Source organism: Muscardinus avellanarius, assembly GCF_963383645.1.
Source record: "Muscardinus avellanarius genome assembly, chromosome: 10".
Taxonomy (NCBI): domain Eukaryota; kingdom Metazoa; phylum Chordata; class Mammalia; order Rodentia; family Gliridae; genus Muscardinus; species Muscardinus avellanarius.
In genome coordinates, this window is record NC_137796.1 from 32,218,733 (window position 1) to 32,237,446 (window position 18,714).

An 18,714-nucleotide genomic window follows, 5' to 3' on the forward strand; every position below is an offset into this window, starting at 1 on the left:
TGCCTCTGAACTACACCTCCAGACCTATTTTATTTCTTATTTTGAAACAGGGTCTCACTAAGTTGCTGAGACTGTCAGCTTCTCAGTTGGGAATTACAGGCATGAGCCACCACACCCAGCTCTATGTATGTTAAAAGGACTAGAAAATTCTTACTTTATTTATGTAGTATTTATCATAGGATGACTCCCACACCAGAGAGCATCAGTATCACTGGAGAATTTAAGAGACATGCAAATTTTGAGCCCTCCCGCAAACCCAATCAGTCAGGAGCTCTGAGAGTGGGGCCCAGAAACTTCTGTTTGATCAGATGGTTCTAGAGTTTGCTAAAGTGTGAGAACACAGTTTTAGAGAACAGATACCTCTCACCCTGGGATGTACATTAGAACCATCTAAGGAGCATTTGAAAGTGCCAGGCCAGGCTCTACCTAGACCAATTAAATCAGAATTCTGTTTACAAAATTCCCCCAGTGATTCTAATGTGCAACCCAAATTGAGAACCACTATAAAACATCTGTTCTTAAGGATGGTGAGAGAGGACTGGCCTATCAAAATTACCTGAAATTGGGTGTGGGTTGTTTTCGCTCCTTCATGTAGTTGCCATAGTAAATCACAATGGATGAAGGAATTGTGTCATATCTCTTAGGTCTGGTAGGACAGGAAAAGTAGTCCAAACTACTGCTTTAGAGCATGTAGTAACACACTCCTATAATTTTCTGGCCACTATAGACATAGAATAGTTTACATAATAGATATAAGACACATGACAGTATTCTAAAAATAAGCACTTATCCACTACCACTTTGATCCCCACCACGGAAAATTTTAACATTTATATTGTTTGTTTGATGTACTGCCTTAATTTTTAGTTTTCATTTTTTTATTGTGGTTGGGTTTTGTGTTTGCTTGTCTTTGTTTTTGTTTTTGGCATTTCACTTCCAAGCTATACCCCCAGCCCTGTTTTAATTTTTGTTTTAAAACAGAGTCTCTCTAGGTTGCTGAAATAAATTGCTGAGGCTAGTCTTGAACCTACGATTCTCCTGTCTCTGCCTCCCAAGTACTGGAATTACAGGCATGTGCCACTATGCCCGACTAATATGCTGCATTTTAAAGAAAATAAGATAGGTTATGCTATGGTGAAAAATGGGTTTGCTTTATTTGTAAAAACATTACCTTGATAGAGTGAGTTTCTTAAGATATCACCTATGTGACATCTCCTATGTGACTTTTCTCAGCTATAATTTTTACATGGTATGTGACTTCTCACAAAGAGCTATCTTTTTTTAAAAGCTATATGTGAATTCTCACAAAGAGGTTTGTTTTGTTTAGTGTTTGGAACTGGGGATTGAGCTCAGGAGCATTCTACCACTGAGCTATACCCCTGCCCTATTTCTAAGTTGCTAAGGGCCTTGCTAGTTGCTGAGGCTGGCCTTGAACCTGTGAGCCTCCTATCTGTCTCACATGTTCTGGGATTACAGGCATGCACCACCATGTCCAGATAAAAATTATTCTTTTTGAAAATCAAAACCTTTTGATCAAAACCTGTATGAAGAGTGGAAGTAATCCTAGTAAGTGGAATCCTTGGACTTTACAGTCAAGAGGACTCTTTTGAACCTTTAAGATGACTCTGCCAAGCTCAGCCTGAAAAAAGGAAGTTGTCAAGAATGACCGTTAATCAGCATGAATTCCTGCTCTACTCACATGTGGTTCCACTGATTTCAGTGGTGAGAGTGATTATTTGGATCAAGAATTTTGAGGTTTTCTTAGAGATCACCTCAATTAAAATTGAACTCTTGGGATTGGGGCTTTGGCTCAGTGGCAGGTGCTTGCCTAACACACACAAAGCTCTGGGTTCAATCCTCGGACCTATAAAAACAATAGAGAAAAGTGTTAAAAATATAAAATTTGAACTCTTCAAGAGCATAGACATAGATGACCCCTTCTATTTCCATTTTGTCTTTGTTGTTTTGTTACAAAATTATATGTACTATGGCTCCTGTACATAGGCTTTATTTGTATTTCTTTATATACAAACACATACAAATTTTATGATGCTAGAAATAATCCTCATGTAGATTGATATAACTATTTGGAGACTAATTTGATAGTCCTTTAAAGATGAATTACTCATACTCATTACCCAGTAATACTACTCCTAAGAGAATCAGTAATGAGTAAAATAAAACATACAAGGATACTCAGTGCAGCAGTGTTCATAATAGCAAAATATTTGTTCATCAGTAGGTAAATTGATAAATGACTACAGATTATATATATGAGTGGAATCCTATGCAACAGTTAATATGAATGAGTTAGATTTGAATTATAAATATGAATAAATCTCAGAAACCTAATATTGAGGGAAAAACAAACTGCAGGAGTTTTTTCTGTATTATTTGCATCCCCAAATATTTATTACAAGTAGATTTTGCATGGCTTGGGCATTCAGAAATGAATAGAATGGTGACTCAATTTTAATTTTTAAAGACATGAAAAGTTGCTTTGAGACTGAACAACTCTGAATTCGTATTTGTGACAACATGAAATATCTTTGTTCCCCTACTGAAAAATAATTGATCAGTTTCTTCACTAAAGCAGCAAGAACTTATTTTTAAAAGAGTGTGATACCACTAATATACATATGCAGGTAGTGCATAGCATGAAAGCACATTAGGGAACGACGCAACTAGTTCCGGGCTGGTGGGCGTCTCCAGGGAAGAGAAAGGGTTGACAGCTAGGAGCTTTAGCTGTATCTGAAATATTTTTTTTTCTCCAACAACAAAAAGGTTTGAGTTAGATATAGTGAAATGGTAACATCTGTGTAAGATGGTGAGTACTTGAATATGCCAAATACTTTTTTGCACTTTTCTTATGCTTAAAATGTTTCATAATTTTAAAAAATAAAGAAATGTCTTTTATTGTAGAAATCTAGAATAAAACTAAACTCACCTGTAATCTCACCATCATTAAATTTAAATATTTCTTACTGAAACCAGGAGCCGCACCACATGCCTATAATCCCAGCTATTTGTGACACTGAAGCAGCAGGATCGCGAGTTCTCAGGCCAGCCTGAACAACTTAGCAAAACTCCCATCTCAAAATAAAACAAAGCAAAACAAAATCTGACCAACTCAAACAGGTTACAAAACCTTGATCCTAGCCATCCTCAGTTGTGCAATTCTGTATTTAGGTGTTGTCAGGTTGAATTCATTTTTAGAGACAAAAAAATCTACCTCCAGAGTGGCTGCTGTGCTGGTTGAGACCAGCAGAAGAATTCAGCACCACCCTCTGGATTTTAATGAAGCGTGCCAGTAATAAGCCTGTGTAAAACACTATAGAAAAATATGACACAAAATGTGAATTAGCATTAGTCAGGAAGCCAGTTTGGAAAAGAGCCAAAATCACAAGCTCTATAATTTATTTTTCTCTGTGGGTAATACAAGCTGTCATCACGTTTCTGTATCATTCAACCACATAGTGTGTGGTGTCCATCTATACAGACAACTAAATGTAAGTTGCATGCAGTTCTTATTTGAGTCAGTCCTATTCTGTTCACCACAGTCAACATATATATGTGCTCTTTCTACATGCAGATGTTGACATCTTGCTAACTAGGGAAGCTAGTGGGGCAATTGGTGAAGAAAACAGTACTAAGAAGAAACAGCTTACTAATAACAAAGGTTCACACACACACAGAGGAAACAGGACGGAGAAGCCTGAAGCCTCTGCACCTGGCTAGACACTAACACCTGACAGCCACGACCCGCCGCACGCACTGTAGTTCTGAGCAGATATAAGGCACCTATATGAAAAGGTTTTGCCTCAGTCACTGTCCTTTGAATCAGCATAACACTTATTACCACTTATAATTCTTCCAATTAAACTATTTTCTATTTTTCGTTGTGAAAAAATGTCAACCATACATAAGTGTATCCTATACACAGACTCAACAGTACTGAACTATCCTTTAGACACTCAGTTAAAAAAAAATCTAGAACAGCAAGATTTCTCTATATTTTGCAATAGTTAATAATTATCCACTTTCCAAAACATAACAGATATATAAATATTTTTAAATAAGAAAGCACTAATAACTACAGCCTCACATAGCTCTGGCAATACATGAAAGATATCCTGAAAACACAAGATGTTCAGCCGCCTCTGTGTCACTGAACACTTACTGAGCCTGCCATGTGCCATGGGATGTTAAATAGCAGAAGATAAGTACGATATGGTCCTGCCTCTCTGGAGCTCAGTCTGGAGAGAGAGAGAGAGAGAGAGAGAGAGAGAGAGAGAGAGAGAGAGAGGGAGGGAGGGAGGGAGGGAGGGAGGGAGGGAGAGAGAGAGAGAGAGAGAGAGAGAGAGAGAGAGAGAGTGTCAAATCCATGCAGTGCCCCCAGCTGAGAAGTGCAGGGAGGGCCCAGGGGAGAAAACAGCCAATTAGCTCTTAGAGACCAATAATGCCTTCAAAGGAGAGCAGGTGTGATACTGAGCCTCCAGCAAATGAATTGTGTCTAATGGAAAAGGTGACTTCGAACAGAATTAATAGCAGATGCAAACACAGGCAGTATGAACAGTGGACTGTGAGTTTGAAGGCATTGCTACAGTATAGGATAATAGGATTTTTAAGCAGAAAGGCGATACTGGAACGGTTTTTAGGAGAGAATTTTACCACAATGAATGGTGGGGGCTGCAGGCAAGTGAGCTAGGAGGGCCTCACCTCTCTTGCAGTCAGGAGAGTAGATGCACTCACCTATGGGTTTGTCCTGCATAGCACACTGGTGACAGACAGTAACCAATACAACAGACCTCACTGTCACTGAGCGAACAGGCTTCTACTATGCGTTGGTCTGCTTCCAGTTGCCAATAGTTTACTTTCTGTGATCATTCCTTCTTCATCTCCCTCCCTATTCTGTCAAAATTCTACCTTCTAATAACTGGAAAGTTGATGTACTAGTTGTCCCCATAAGAACCTAAATAAGTTTCTCTAGGATAAATGTAAAAAGAAAAGAAAGCATATCCTATTTTTATTATAACCCCAAAGCTGGCACAATATCTAAAATATCACATGCTTTCAACAAGTCAGTGAATCATTAGTATATTTAGGAAGTGCAATGTAGAGGAATGGAGCTGGGTGCGGTGGCACACGCCTATAATCCCAGGTTTTGGGGGGCGTGACAGGGATCCCAGATTCAAGGCCAGCCTCAGGAACCTAGCCAGACCCTTCAAAATAAGGGTGTGGCTCAGAGGTAGAATGCCTCTGGGTTCAATCTTCAGTGCCTAAAGCATGAGCAAGAATGGGTGGCCTACAGGATATAATGAATGTGAAAAAAAAAAAATGGAAACGTCAAGGCTGGCTCCAGACCTTCTTGAGGGACAGTGACCAAAGGACAGTATGATGCGAGGGGGAGCAGGCCTGATGTGCTGTGGTGGGAGCTGTCTGTTATGCAGTTGGTGTGCCTCTTAATCCGAATCTTCATGCATGGTCCAGTTGAACTTTTGATTTACACAACCAGAGCTGCTCAGTCTTAAAAAATAGTCTAGTCCCATTGGCCAAAATTTGTTTGGAAAATTCTTTATTCAGAGCTTCATCTAAATATATACTACTTGAAATTGATGCCTTTGGAGTGAAGTTGATTCATGTAGCATCAAATGAATGAAGAAATGATAACAGAATTTCTGCTAGTATTATTAGTCATAGAAATTTACAAAGTCATATGATAGAAATGCTATGGATGGGGAAATATCCAAAAAGATAAAACTAAACCAGAAAAGAAAGTAGCATAAAAAATTAAGTTCTTTCATTTCTTTGGCTAATACAGTGTGGCGTTTTTGTTATTGTTTAAGTGTTTGTATTTTTGCTCTTTGTTTTTTTTTTTTTTTTGAGGGGGAGGCTATGATTCAAGCATTTACTTTTATTTAAAATTATATTTTAAACTTCGAAGAGTTGTATGTAGTCTTATTTGACAGCCTAAAATAGTTCTTACAATAATGCAGGCTCCCATGTGGGCATTGTATAGTTAATATATTATTAATACAGTAACCACTTAAATAAATTTGATTCCTCTGTTATTTTAAAGTTCATTTGTCTCATCATTAGGTTCTGTAATAAACAATTTTAAATTCCTGTCTTCACTAGGTAGAAAGAAAAATAAACCTTTCTCTTCTTTATAGCTATTTTCCTTTAATTCTTTTGTGCAGAAGCATAAATGTCTTATAAGATGTTTTTGTTATAACATTTCTAAGTTTGTCAAATTCCAAGTTATGTAAAAGACTTAATTGTACATTGTGCTATACACTTGGGCCAGGATTATAAAAAATATGTGTGCGCAATATTTTTACAACCACAATACTTCTTAAGGAAAAAATATCATTTAAAACATTTTCTTTACTATGTAGTCTTCAGCAAGCAGAGACAGCCTTTTCTGAAGTGAGATTAGACAATAGAACCAACTTCATTTTTTATGCACGTGAACGGAGAGGGCTTGAGGTTATTAGTTGAAACCGAGTAACCTTTCCAGGCTTTCATCTCTTTCTTTTCAAATTTGAATATGAAAAGCATATTCAAGTCAAAGACCATCACTTTAATGACATTTGGCAGTCATTTGATTTATTAGGTTTTAGAAAAAATTTTCCTTTAAATATTTCATCATACTATGCTAATCCTAGTAATATTGCCAGCTGCAGCCTTGTACCTGTATTAGTGGAGACAGAATGGTGTAGAATTTTCTCTGTCATCCTAGTAAAATTTCCATGAATCTACTGAATAATAAAATAACCTTATTGAAATATTCAGATTTGAGTTTTTAGTTAAAGTGTCTAAGAACACATAATAAAAGAAAATGTCTTTTGAAAAAAGAGGGTAAAATTACTTCATCAAATATTGAGGGGGTTTGACAGCAATGGAAATTGTTCTTTATGGGAATATTTTTACAATAGGATACTTATGCTTTTCAATTTGATTATATGTACTGAAAATTATATGTACATTATATGTACTGAAATATCTGTGTAATCACTGTGGTGAATTTTGCACACTGATGTACATTTAACAATGAATTCCCCAAAGTTGCTTATATAAACAAGTCTTATTTTCTACTTTGTCTATTATTTGAAATTATTACAGTCACATGTCTCAAAATTGACCAAAGAGGAATTCTGACAGTAAAGAACAAAATTTAAATTGTAAAAAACAAACCTAACTGCTGAGTTATTTTTATGTGATCTGATTTTTAAATTGTAGTTTATGATTTGAAGTCATTACTTCAAAAAACATTTGACTGCCATGATAAATATCTGTGATGCCACCATCTATAAAACAAGGGTTGAAGTGAAAATTAAACAAGTGTCATTTCAGTGCTGAATTCTACAAATGTGAAATAAAAAATAAATTGTAGAAAAATATATGTGTTAAAGTAGATATAAATTTTTCTTTGGTTTTTTGGAAATGTATCAAATGACTGAAATATGTTATGGCAGAATATATTAGAATGAAATGTAGTTTCCGCTCTAGTTAATATAGATTTATATAGCTACATATATTAGCATAATAGCGAGAAAGTATTCAACAGGCTTTGATCTCTGAATAATTGAAACTTTCTCAGGTACTGTAGATTAAATAAAAGCAGTGATAAACATGTACTTCATTACATAGTTTGAAACAAAGCCAACTGATACTTGTCATTCTGAAAGCAATCGGAGATGAAGATCTCATAATCTTCACTCCTGATAGACTACTAGTGGGGTATTTATAGCCTCAAATGTAAATCAGGAGACTATTGCCATGACACTGTTAACTTCAAACCCTGGGGCATTAGAATCTCATTCTCTGGCTCTCTGTCGTGAATAATCTATCATGTGTAACACACAGCAGTGTACATTGCATTCCAGAAAAGAAACCCATTGGCCTTCGTGTTTTATTTTAAGTAGATAGTGGGAAAGAATAAAGGATTTTTAGTTTGATTATTTTGTTTCTTGTTTTTTTTTGTTTTTGTTTTTGTCCTTTTGAACAGCCAGCAGAGAACATTCTGATTGAGATTATAGCTTTAAACCTGAATGATTCTCGAATAACCATGGATGACACTATACAGCGGCTATTTGTTGAGTACCGATTCTACAGTCTTCCTGCTGAAGAGACGCCCGTGTCACTCCCGAAACCTAAGAGTGGGCAGTGGGTCTACTATAACTATAGCAGTGGTATGTATGATTCATTTGTAATACAGACTCTAGTGATTGCCTTTTTGTCTATGAAGGAGACTAAAGGAACAAGCAAAAAGCTTAATTTTCTGATGTTCACACAAACTCAAGAAATTCTTGTCAGGATAGATTAATAAAAGTCAAAGACGTAGCACAAGATTAAGAAAGTAAGGTCAAAGTAATAAAAAGTTAAAAAATGTGTCTAGGTGTTCCTGCTGTATAATAGTATCAGTAGAAAAATGACATCTATGTCTACAGTTTAATTCCATTGAGAAATATGATATTTTAATGGAGGGAAAGTGCTGACTTTTTAATCATGTCATTCACACTATTCGCTGGCCCAGTTTTTGTCTACCTTTGTGGTCATATCATGTAGATGTTTGACAGTACATGTGTTTATCTCTTTCAGTGTCTAGATGTCCAGGATTTTAAGTAAGGGAGGTGTAAGTTCTTACAGTGTCCTCTCATTCACTAGCCCACACAGCCAGTCTCTGCAGCAGGCAAGTTTCCTCTCGTAGGGCTTGATCTGTCATCCAGTTGACAGGTGAACACAGATGCAATAGATGCCCTACAAATTCTTAGATCAATTAACATTAAGAAGTTTTTAAGAATACTATATGAGCATCAGTGTATAATTTAGGGAGGAATAAAAAAGCATACCAAACCACTATAACCGTAAGTTAAAACTCCCTACTAAGTTCTACATTAAAACAAATCATGAAGATGAAGTGTTGCTTTCTTTCAGCAATATAGGCCATCTCATTCTAGATGAACACTAATATTTTTTCTCACCAATCCTGTAAACATGTATAATTATACAGCTATATCAGCAGGATTGCAAATGCTTGTGGTTACCTGTTGTTGCTGCTGTTTTGTTTTTTTGTTTGCAACTGACATTTTTAGAAATGTATTCATTACTTGAGACAGCCAAATTGAGTATCCAAATTATGTGAATTTAGGCAAAATGTTAGAATTTCATGATTCCTGGTTTTCTCATCTGAGAATTACATGAAGTGTTTTGTGAAATTCATTCCAGCTAAAATTCTCTAATTCTGTAATAACAGGTGGCTTGGGAAATAAGTAGTGTGGTCAAGACAAGAATCTGGTTCCTCCTTCCTTTCATTCACTTGATATAAAAGCACTATTTCCAAGTTTCCTTGACATCTTTACTTGCAAAGTACTAGAAAAGTAAACCATATCAAAATATTGTTAGTAATGAAAGAACTGTTCAGTGACTAATTTTAATGAAAATATCCCCAAAAAAGAGAAAACTTCTTTGCTTTTTATTATTCTTTGAAAGGTTAGCTATAGAATGTTTGGTTGGACTGGCAACAAATTTTTTTTTTAGCAATTGATTGTATATTGAAAAACTTGGCCGTGTAGCAGAACAGATGTTCCCATTTGCTTTAAGAACAATACAAATCCTTCTTTCCATCAGGCCTGTGATACACACGCAGGTATCCTGTGTTTGTACACTCTCACATTTTTATCCAGGTCTGTTTGGAATAGTTTGTTTCCTTTGCTGTGTGGTACCTCACTAATCGATTTTTTAAGAGTTCCTTATATTCCTAGTGAATTAGCCATTTGATGGCAAGAAAGCAAATAATCTATTAGAAATTAATTCAGTAGAAGTGTACTATGCTTTTCTTTAGCTTTTATTTCTAACTAATGAGATTTGACTATGTAGAATTTTAAAGATTAAGGTTAATTGAAAAGAATTTGAAGTTACTCATGGGGGTAAGTAATGTACTCTGTGCTTAAGAGCAAACTCATGCTGTCTTTTATCTATTATATCTGAACCAAAAAATCCTGGGCCATCAGCAGATTTGAGAAATTAATATTAATCTTGTTGAAGGTTTTATTTTTCATTTAGGTATGACACAATGAAAATTTATTTTTAATCTATTATATTTACAGCACTGATACCGAAAGATTTCCTTGCTTACTATTTCTCCTATTTTATCTAATATTGCAGTGATTTACCATTCACTTGCTACTTGATATAGAAGCTGGTATAATATAACATTATGTCTTCCAAATCTCGTTAAATGTTAATGAAAGTAATTTTGTTTCCTAACTGGCTTTTAATTCAGAGGGAAAATATAGAGGACAATTAGTACATCCTCTCTCCTGTTTGATCATCATACCAGTAGAGAGATTAGCTGAGCCTAGCCATGATTTTATCCTGTATTGTGACTTAAGTCTATACAAAAGAAATTTAAATGCTGAAACGTAAATTGGGTACATAAGATGAGAAACGTAGATGAGTGTTCCAAGATTATTCATAATCAACTTTAGTCTTTATTAAGAGATGTTAATACCAGTTCCATGTACATGCAAAGTATATCTTTTTAGGGCTACTATCACTAAAATATCTAAAGTTGAATTCACTTGCTAGACATTGGTAGCAAGAACAAAATATTCATATTTTATTGGACTTGAACATTTTTCTCAGAGAGTGCTGAGAAAGCAAGAAAATAGTTTTGGGGGAAAAAAGATTAATGGTAGGTGTGAAGAATGTTGTCTGGGCTGAATAAAGCCTTCTTGGGAACTGACAGTGGGAAGAAAAAAGATTAATGAAATCATCCAAAGTTTTTATGAGATTTATACTAATCTGGGCCCTTAGTCTCTACGGATTGAACAGTCTATCTTTTGGAACAATTAAAACTTAATTCAAAAGATGAGAAGGATGTAGCGCATCCAATTTTGTTACTAATGAAGGTAAAATTTGGCAAAGAAAAGGATTATGGGAATGATATACCTTAATACAAAAGTTATCTAAGATTCAAAATTGCCAACCTTTCATAATTAAACTATCTGCATTTCTTCTGGCATATGACATCGATAGAGAATATAAGAATTTTCCAACTGGCAGAAGTGGGGAAGGTTAATATATGTTTTTAATTGACACAGTAATTATATATCTTTATGGGGTACCACCATATCTACATATATATGTATGTATATATGCATATATATACATATGCATGTATTGTGTAGTGTTCAAATCAGGGTAAACCTGATTTATCTTCTCCAACATTTATCATTTCCTTGTACTGAAAATATTCAAAATCCTTCCCTTCAGCTTTTTAAATAGTCTATTATCATTTAAATCTGTAGCCATCCTACTGTGCAACAGAACACCAGAACTGTTTCTCTTATCTCTTATCTAGCTATAACATAGCACCCCTTGCTCAACCTTTCTCCATCCCTCTCTCCCCTCTACTTTCTCCAAGCCTCTGGTAACCACTATTCTACTCTCAAATTCTGTAAGATCAGCCGGGTGTGGTGGTGCACACTTGTAATCCCAGCATTCGGGAGGCTGAGACCAGAGGATCACGGTTCACGAACAGCCTCAGCTATTTAGTGAGGCCCTTCGCAACTCAGTGAGACCCTGTTTCAAAATAAAGAATTAAAAAAAAAAATGGGCAGGAGGTGTAGCTCGGAGGCCAAATGCCCCTGGATTCCATCCCCAGACCCGCAAAAAAAAAAAAAAAAAAAAAAAAAAAAAAAAAAAACAGTAAGATCAATTGTTTAGATTCCACATGGGAGCAAGAACTTGCAGTGTGTAACTTCCTGTGCCTGGCTTATTTCACTTAACATAATGATCCCTAGTTCCATCCATGTCACAAATTACAGAACTTCATCCTTTTATTCCATTGTGTCAGAGAGGTATATTTTTAATGGTATGCAACTGAAGATCAACTCAAGTATTTAGACACTGGTTTGTATCTTTTTCAAGACATATGATTTTATTAAGCTTAATCTGGCAAGTCCTAAACAAATGCGATTTCTTATGGAACTGAAAGTTAAATAGCTTAGCTTTGAGAAAGTTTTTATACTTTTAATAATTACCAGATTCTCTCTTTAAAGGGCATATTTTAAGTCATGACATTATACATTTTTTAACCGTCTAAAGTTTCAGAATGCCAAATGAATCATGGTATTAGGATTACAGGATCACAACCTAATTAAAGGTCAAGAAAGTGTTCCTGTTTCTCACAGTATTCACAAAAAGTGTTCAGTTGTTCCTGATCCCATTGAAGAAATGGTCAAAGAAATGTTGGACTCAACAGTGGTTCTCAATGTATGGCACCCTGCAGGAGAAGCAGCAGCTGGGAGAGGACTTGCAAGAATTACAGATTCCCTGGCAGTGCCCCAGACCTCCCGAGTCCAGTACCTCTGAGGATATGGCTCAGTATCTGCACTTTAATAAGCCCACCAAGGCATAGTGACGCACACTGAAGACCGAGAACCACTGGAATGAAGTAAAATGCCCAGAAGAGTCTGTGTTTGTGCAAGAGGACAGCCCTAATTCTAGTGTGGTACACTTTGGAGAGTTCGGCTTATTGTTAAGGAGCTAGAACTTTTTCAGAAAAGAATTTGTTGAAGTTTTCAGTCAAAAGGCTTCAGCTCAGTTGAGTAGGTGTATATAATGAATCTTCCTTTATGGAAGAGTAAAAGGAAAGTGAAGTGGCTTCTCTTGATGCCTGCCGTTATGGAACACAGCCCCCCCCCCTCTCTTCTCACACACACACACACACACACACACACACACACACACATACACACTTCAGCCTTGTGCTAACAAGATGCTGGAAGCATTCTGGCTTCCAGTGGAAGGAGTAATCATAGCACAGAGGTTAAGAGGGCAGGCCAAGGAGGCAGACATCGCTGGGTTCAGTCTCCACTCTGCTGCCTTCTCACTAGGTGGTCTTGGACAAATGGACAAATTTCTAACCTTTTCTGGGCCTATTTAAGCATCTATTAAATGTGTATCTGCGTTGTTCTTAACCCATGTGATTGTAGCAAAAGTATAGAAGGTAGTACCTAGTATATAATCATCACTCAGTAAACACTGACTATCATTATTTTTATTATCTTTTGTGAAGAGAATGGGAAATATAATGTGCTGGCCAGCTGATGAAGCAGAAGCACTAGGAATCCCCAACTATACCATTTTTTGTTTGCTTATTTGTGGTATTTGTTTGTTTTTGTGGTACTGAGAATTGAACCCAGGGACATTCCACCTCTGATCTATACTCTCAGCCTTTTTTTATATATATGTAGTTGTTGTTTAAGTGTTGTTGTTGTTGCTGCTGCTGGTTTTTATGTTTTGTTTTTTGTTATTTTGTGTGTGTTTTTTGGTGGTACTGGGAATGGAACCCAAGGTTCTTTCTACCTCTGGGCTATACTCCCAGACCTATTTTATATTTTATTTGGAAACAGGGTCTCACTAAGTTGCTGAGAGCCTCACTAAGTAGCTGAGGCTGGCTTCGAACCTGTGCAATCCTCCTGTCTCAACCTCCCAAGCACAGGGATTACAAGCGTGCACCACCACACCCAGCTGTTGCTCTTGTTTTGAAAGAGTCTTACTAGGTTACTGAGAGTCTCATTACATTGTCAAGGGTGTCCTCCAACCTATGATCCTCCTGTCCTCAGCCTCCCATGTACTGGAATTACAGGCATGTGCCACCATGCCTGGCTTATTTGTGTTTTTTAAGCCAATTTCAACAATAAATATGTATTTTTTAAGGTTGCATCTGAAATTATCATAAGTATCAGCAATTCTACTTCTGAATAAATTCCAAAAAGAATCAAAAGCAAGGATGCAAGGACTTCTACTAGCAGAACTACTACTCACAGTGGCCAAAAGGTAGAAACAACCCAGAGACCATCACAGAACAAGTCAACAAAATGTGGTCATATATGGAGTGGACTATTAGTCAGCCTTTGAAAGGAATGAAATTTGATATATACTACTACTACATGGATGAATCTCAAAAACATTAATGCTAAGTGAAATAAGCCAGATGCAAAAGGAAAATATGGTCTGACTCTATTTACCTAAATTAATCAAATTCATTGAAATGGAAAGATGAACAGATATCAGTGGTTGGGAGGAGGGGAGAGTGGAGTTACTGTCTATGGGCACAGAGTTTCTACTTGGAGAAGTGAAAATGATCTGGAGATGAATAGTGGTCATGGCTACAAAAGACCATGTGACTGTAACTAATGTCACGGAGTTGTGTGCGCAAAGTGGTTAAAATGACAAATGGCATGGATACTTTACAGCAAAAGCAAAGCAAAACAAAAATCTCAGTTGGAAAACAGAAAGTTCCCATTTAGTGTGGCGTACCAGCAGCTTCCTAAAAATGAGGTATTTGTCTCCCAGCATTAGTGGAACTCATCCAGTAACGTGACATTTTGGCATTGATAAATTAAACAAAATACCCTAGATGTTTGTCTGTATTGATTTTTGTTAATCTCAGCAACCTATGTAATCAGTCTCAAATGCTAGCACCGTGTCTTGCGGAGAGCAGTTAGCAGGAGTCGCTGTCTGCCCTGGTTCTCCGGGGTTGGTTATTCAAGTTAGGTTACTATGTATTCAGTGAGTCTTACTCCTCTGAAGCCACTATCCCACCCCTCCGTAGACATACTTATTTCTCCTCTCCACATGCCAGCCTGGAGACGTGAAGGCATGTTTTTGGCCTCATTTAATACTTGCTTGACTCAGCCAAACAAGTAAATGAGTTTATACCATTGGATTTAGGATTGAACTAAAAATAACTATGGAAGCATTTCCGATATGAAATCTGTTTGTTGCCGACAGACCTGGAGGGGAACTCGTTTTAGAATTGCCATGGAATCTTTCACCCTGTGTGCACTTTGCTCAGGAATCATCTCTAAGTTGAGATCTGGTCACAGGAGAGCCATGATATCCAATATGGCATCCGAAAAAGAAACATCTTCAAAAGCTAAGGCATGGCAGAAATTCTGCCAAGCTGAGGAAAACTAATCAGAGTGAAACCAGAGCGTTCCCACCCAGAGATGCCATTTCCCAAAGCGCAGTGCTCACCCGCCCCGCAAGTGTGACCGTGTGCTGTCTGGTGATACTTAGACCAGTGATCTGATCTCACATCTCAGCTAAGTGGAGCCAGCCATGTTCCTGTGTGCCAGCAAGCACCTTTAAAAACCAAAGGCAAACCTCACATCCTCAAAGGCCACCCATTCTCCCTTCGTCCACACTTCTCTCTGAACCCTCCACCCACAGCCCAGCACACGTCAGCCGTAGGTGTCCTGAGCCCAGCACACCCTGTGCCTCTTTTACTGCATGTTGTGGCAGGAGAGGAGGATTCGATTACTGAGGCTGTCAGAAAGGACAAGCGCTCTGCCATACGTTACCATTATCACTCACTTCTTGGGTGAAAGAAAATGCAGTAAATCCCTCCAATACAAAGCAATAAAGACTGCTGGCTTTTACTGTCACGACTGCCAGTGCCATTAGCAGGCAGTGACAGTGCAGTGGCAATCCTGGCTGCCGCGCGTGTCCTTCCTGACAGTGTGCACATAACCTGCCTGACGTGACAATAGATCACATGACTATTCAAATTTGTTTCCGGGTTTGGGAGCTGTTTTCTCTTCCCAAGCAAGGTGGCATGACTTTGTCTTTAAAAACAGGTAATTAGAAAAATACAGAATGGTCCTGATAGAGTGTATTCCTGTGTGACTTCTTTTTGTGTTTTTGTTTCTTTTGGTATAGTGATCTATGTGGATGAAGAAAACAACCAAGCAAAGAGAGACATCTTAAAAGCTATACTACAAAAACAAGAAATGACTAACGGAAGGTACATTTAACCAGTTTAAATGATATCACAGTTTCTGTAAAGTAGCTTTCTGTAGCATGGTGTGGTCTCTTTTAAACAGGAAGAATAAAGACGAGGAGTCAGAGCACCTGGGTACTTGAGTGAGCGCCCCACCTCTCAGTTTTCTTCCTTCTAGAAATGCAGTGGCCTGCCTACCAGACGGGGTAACTGAGGGACCGGTGGCGCACTGAAGAACAAAACACTGTGCAGTGTCTAGGAAATATCACACTGCCATCAAGTATCGCTGTAAAAATACAACAGGTGGAAAGGAAGAGTCATGTGCTTGGGTAGAAACCCTTGTTCCATCACCTACTCACTGTGTGGCCTTGGACACATTACTTAACTTCTCTGGGCTTCATTTTTTTTCATCTGTGAAACAGAGGAGAATTCACTGTGGAAGGTTGTTTTGAGCATTATAGCAAGTACAATAATATATGTAGCATGGGAAGAAGAATAGTACCTAGTACTTAGTAAGTGCGCAACCTGTGTCCTTTGCAATCGTTGTAAGTAATATAACCTAGACTGGCTCATCAGCCTTTCAGACTAACTTGTATCATTATTTAGTAATTCATTTCATATTATTTCAGTGCATTTGTGTGTGTGTGTGTGTGTGTGGTACTGAGGGTGGAACCCAAGGGCTTTTCTACCTCCAGACTATACTCCCAGATCTATTTTATACTTTTATTTGGAAACAGGGTCTCACTAAGTTGCTGAGCGCCTCACTAAGTAGCTGAGGCTGGCTTCGAACCTGTGCGATCCTCCTGTCTCTGCCTCCCAAGCACGAGGATTACAAGCATGGGCCACCATGCCAGACTTGCATTTTTAAAAAAACATATGAATAGGACACTTTGCAATTCTGCTTCAGTAGAGAAAATAAATCCTTTTTAGAAGGAAAGAAACCTGAGATTCAGAAATTTGTGCTTCTGTGTGAGCCCCACCCAGTCTGCCCTGAGCTGAGTCTCACGAACACCACCTTGTGCTGGCTGTCCTCCCTGGCCGGAGCAGACCCTTTTTCTCTCCTCGTCCTTTTCTCCTTAGCTTTATGACCCAGAGGTGCCGCAGCCTCAAAGGTGGTGCTGCCCGCTCCCTGAGAAAGGCCATGAAGTTAATGTTAAAGACGTACTCCTGAAAACAGTATCCAGACTTGCATGTCCTCTTCTGTTTCAAGAAGACATACTGAAATTCTTAAATTTTGGGGATCCGAGAGGACTTTTTTTTTTTTTCCGGTACTTGGGATGGAACCCAGAGGCATTGTACCTCCAAGCTACACCCAAGCCCTATTTTTTATTCCTTTAATTTTTTAAACAGAGTCCCACTGAGTTGCGAAAGGCTTCACTAAGTAGCTGAGGCTGTCCGTGAACCTTGATCCTCCGGTCTCTGCCTTGAGAGGAGCTTTTCTACTAGCTCCCTGAGAAACACATCTGTCGGATGCTTGGGTCTCTGTTTTTGCTTCTGAAGAAGGGATATGAGAACCCTGTTAATAAGCCTGAGGCTCTGCTTTGCCCAGGATGGAAATCACTCCAGTTCTACTTCTGTGTTTCATATTCTCCAGTTTCCTTTAAGGCCCCTTCAAAAACCACCAATCCACAGGGGTGTCCCAGGCAGCAGTGGCCCTGCATCCACCGCCCTTGACCATAAGCTGGGGTATCACCCAGCCGGTCGTGGCAACCAGGGCTGGACTCCACGCCAAGCAACAGTTCTCGCTTCCGCCTCTGTGTCATCTTTGTTTCTGGAATGGTAGAACAACCTAGAAGCAGTTTCTGCCTAGTAGAAAGCAATTTTGCTTCCTCAAAAGTGTTGCTTGCTTGCATGTTTGTTTGTTTGTTTGTTTTTAATAAAAGACAAAGCTGGGAATGGTGGTGTATGCCTGTAATCCCAGCACTTGGTAGGCTGAAATAGGAGGATTATAGATTCAAGACCAACCTCAGCAACTTAGGGAGAACCTGTTTCCAAATAAAAAATAAAATAGGACTGGAGATATAGCCCAGAGGTGAACACCCCTGGGTTCAATCCCCAGTATTGCAAAAAAATAAAATACAGATACTTTCATTTTAGACCAGCCTTTCCTCAGTAGACCCACTTGTTTTATATACCAGGATAGGTAAAAATTTAAAAAGAAAATCCCATAGTAACCATAAATGACTCCTACCCTCCCATCATCATTCCTCCAAAATACCCCTCAAAGACACAAATATCTGTGTCTTTTTCTTAGAAAACTAGAGAATTATCACAAGTGAGAAGTCACCAGCTGGGGCTTACCACTGTCAAGAGCTGAGAGTGTTGCCCTGCATGGGAGAGGCTGGGCTCCACCTCCTAGGAAAAGAGGGAGTTTTATCTATCTTTTCCTACAGCCAAAGCCAGTTCTTTTTTTTTTTTTTTTTTTTTATTTTATTTTTTTTTTAAATTTTATTTTATTGGTGCACTGTATTCATACATCATAGTGGGATACAAACTTTTGTAGACATACATGCACACATCGCCCAGTCAGCCCCCACCCGATCCCCACCCCATTCTATCCCCATCCCTCCCTCCCATGCTTGGCTTAGTGGTTGACATCTAGTATTATAGCAATTTATCCAAAATTAAAAATGATAATCTCACATAACAGTTTCATTTGTCTGATACCAAGCTTTTGATGACTTAAAGATAACATTTCAATATTTCTTTTTGCTTTCTTTCTTACCAGAGAATATTTTTTTCTTTTTTTTAGGTGAAACTATCATATATTTATTTTTCAGAAAAAAATCTATCCTGATATGGAATATGGACTCTAGATACCCAAAACAATCTCGAAGCAAAAACAAAGCTAGAAGATGTATATTTTCTGATTTCAAACCATATAAAGCTACAATAATTGAAACAGTGTAGTACTG

The 18,714-nt window shown here is 37.9% G+C and overlaps 1 protein-coding gene across 3 annotated transcripts in view; it reads left to right on the plus strand.

Annotated features, from left to right (window-relative positions):
* The window catches only part of RPGRIP1L (RPGRIP1 like), a gene marked incomplete at both ends in the record, with an annotated part of 106,011 nt that overhangs the window by 78,484 nt on the left and 8,813 nt on the right, over window positions 1-18,714 (plus strand). For all 3 annotated transcript variants that reach the window (XM_080702511.1, XM_080702512.1, XM_080702513.1), the window contains 2 exons: window positions 8,012-8,195; window positions 15,739-15,823. In XM_080702511.1, the coding sequence (XP_080558637.1) occupies window positions 8,012-8,195; window positions 15,739-15,823 (269 nt within the window). The remainder of the gene's footprint in view (window positions 1-8,011; window positions 8,196-15,738; window positions 15,824-18,714) is intronic.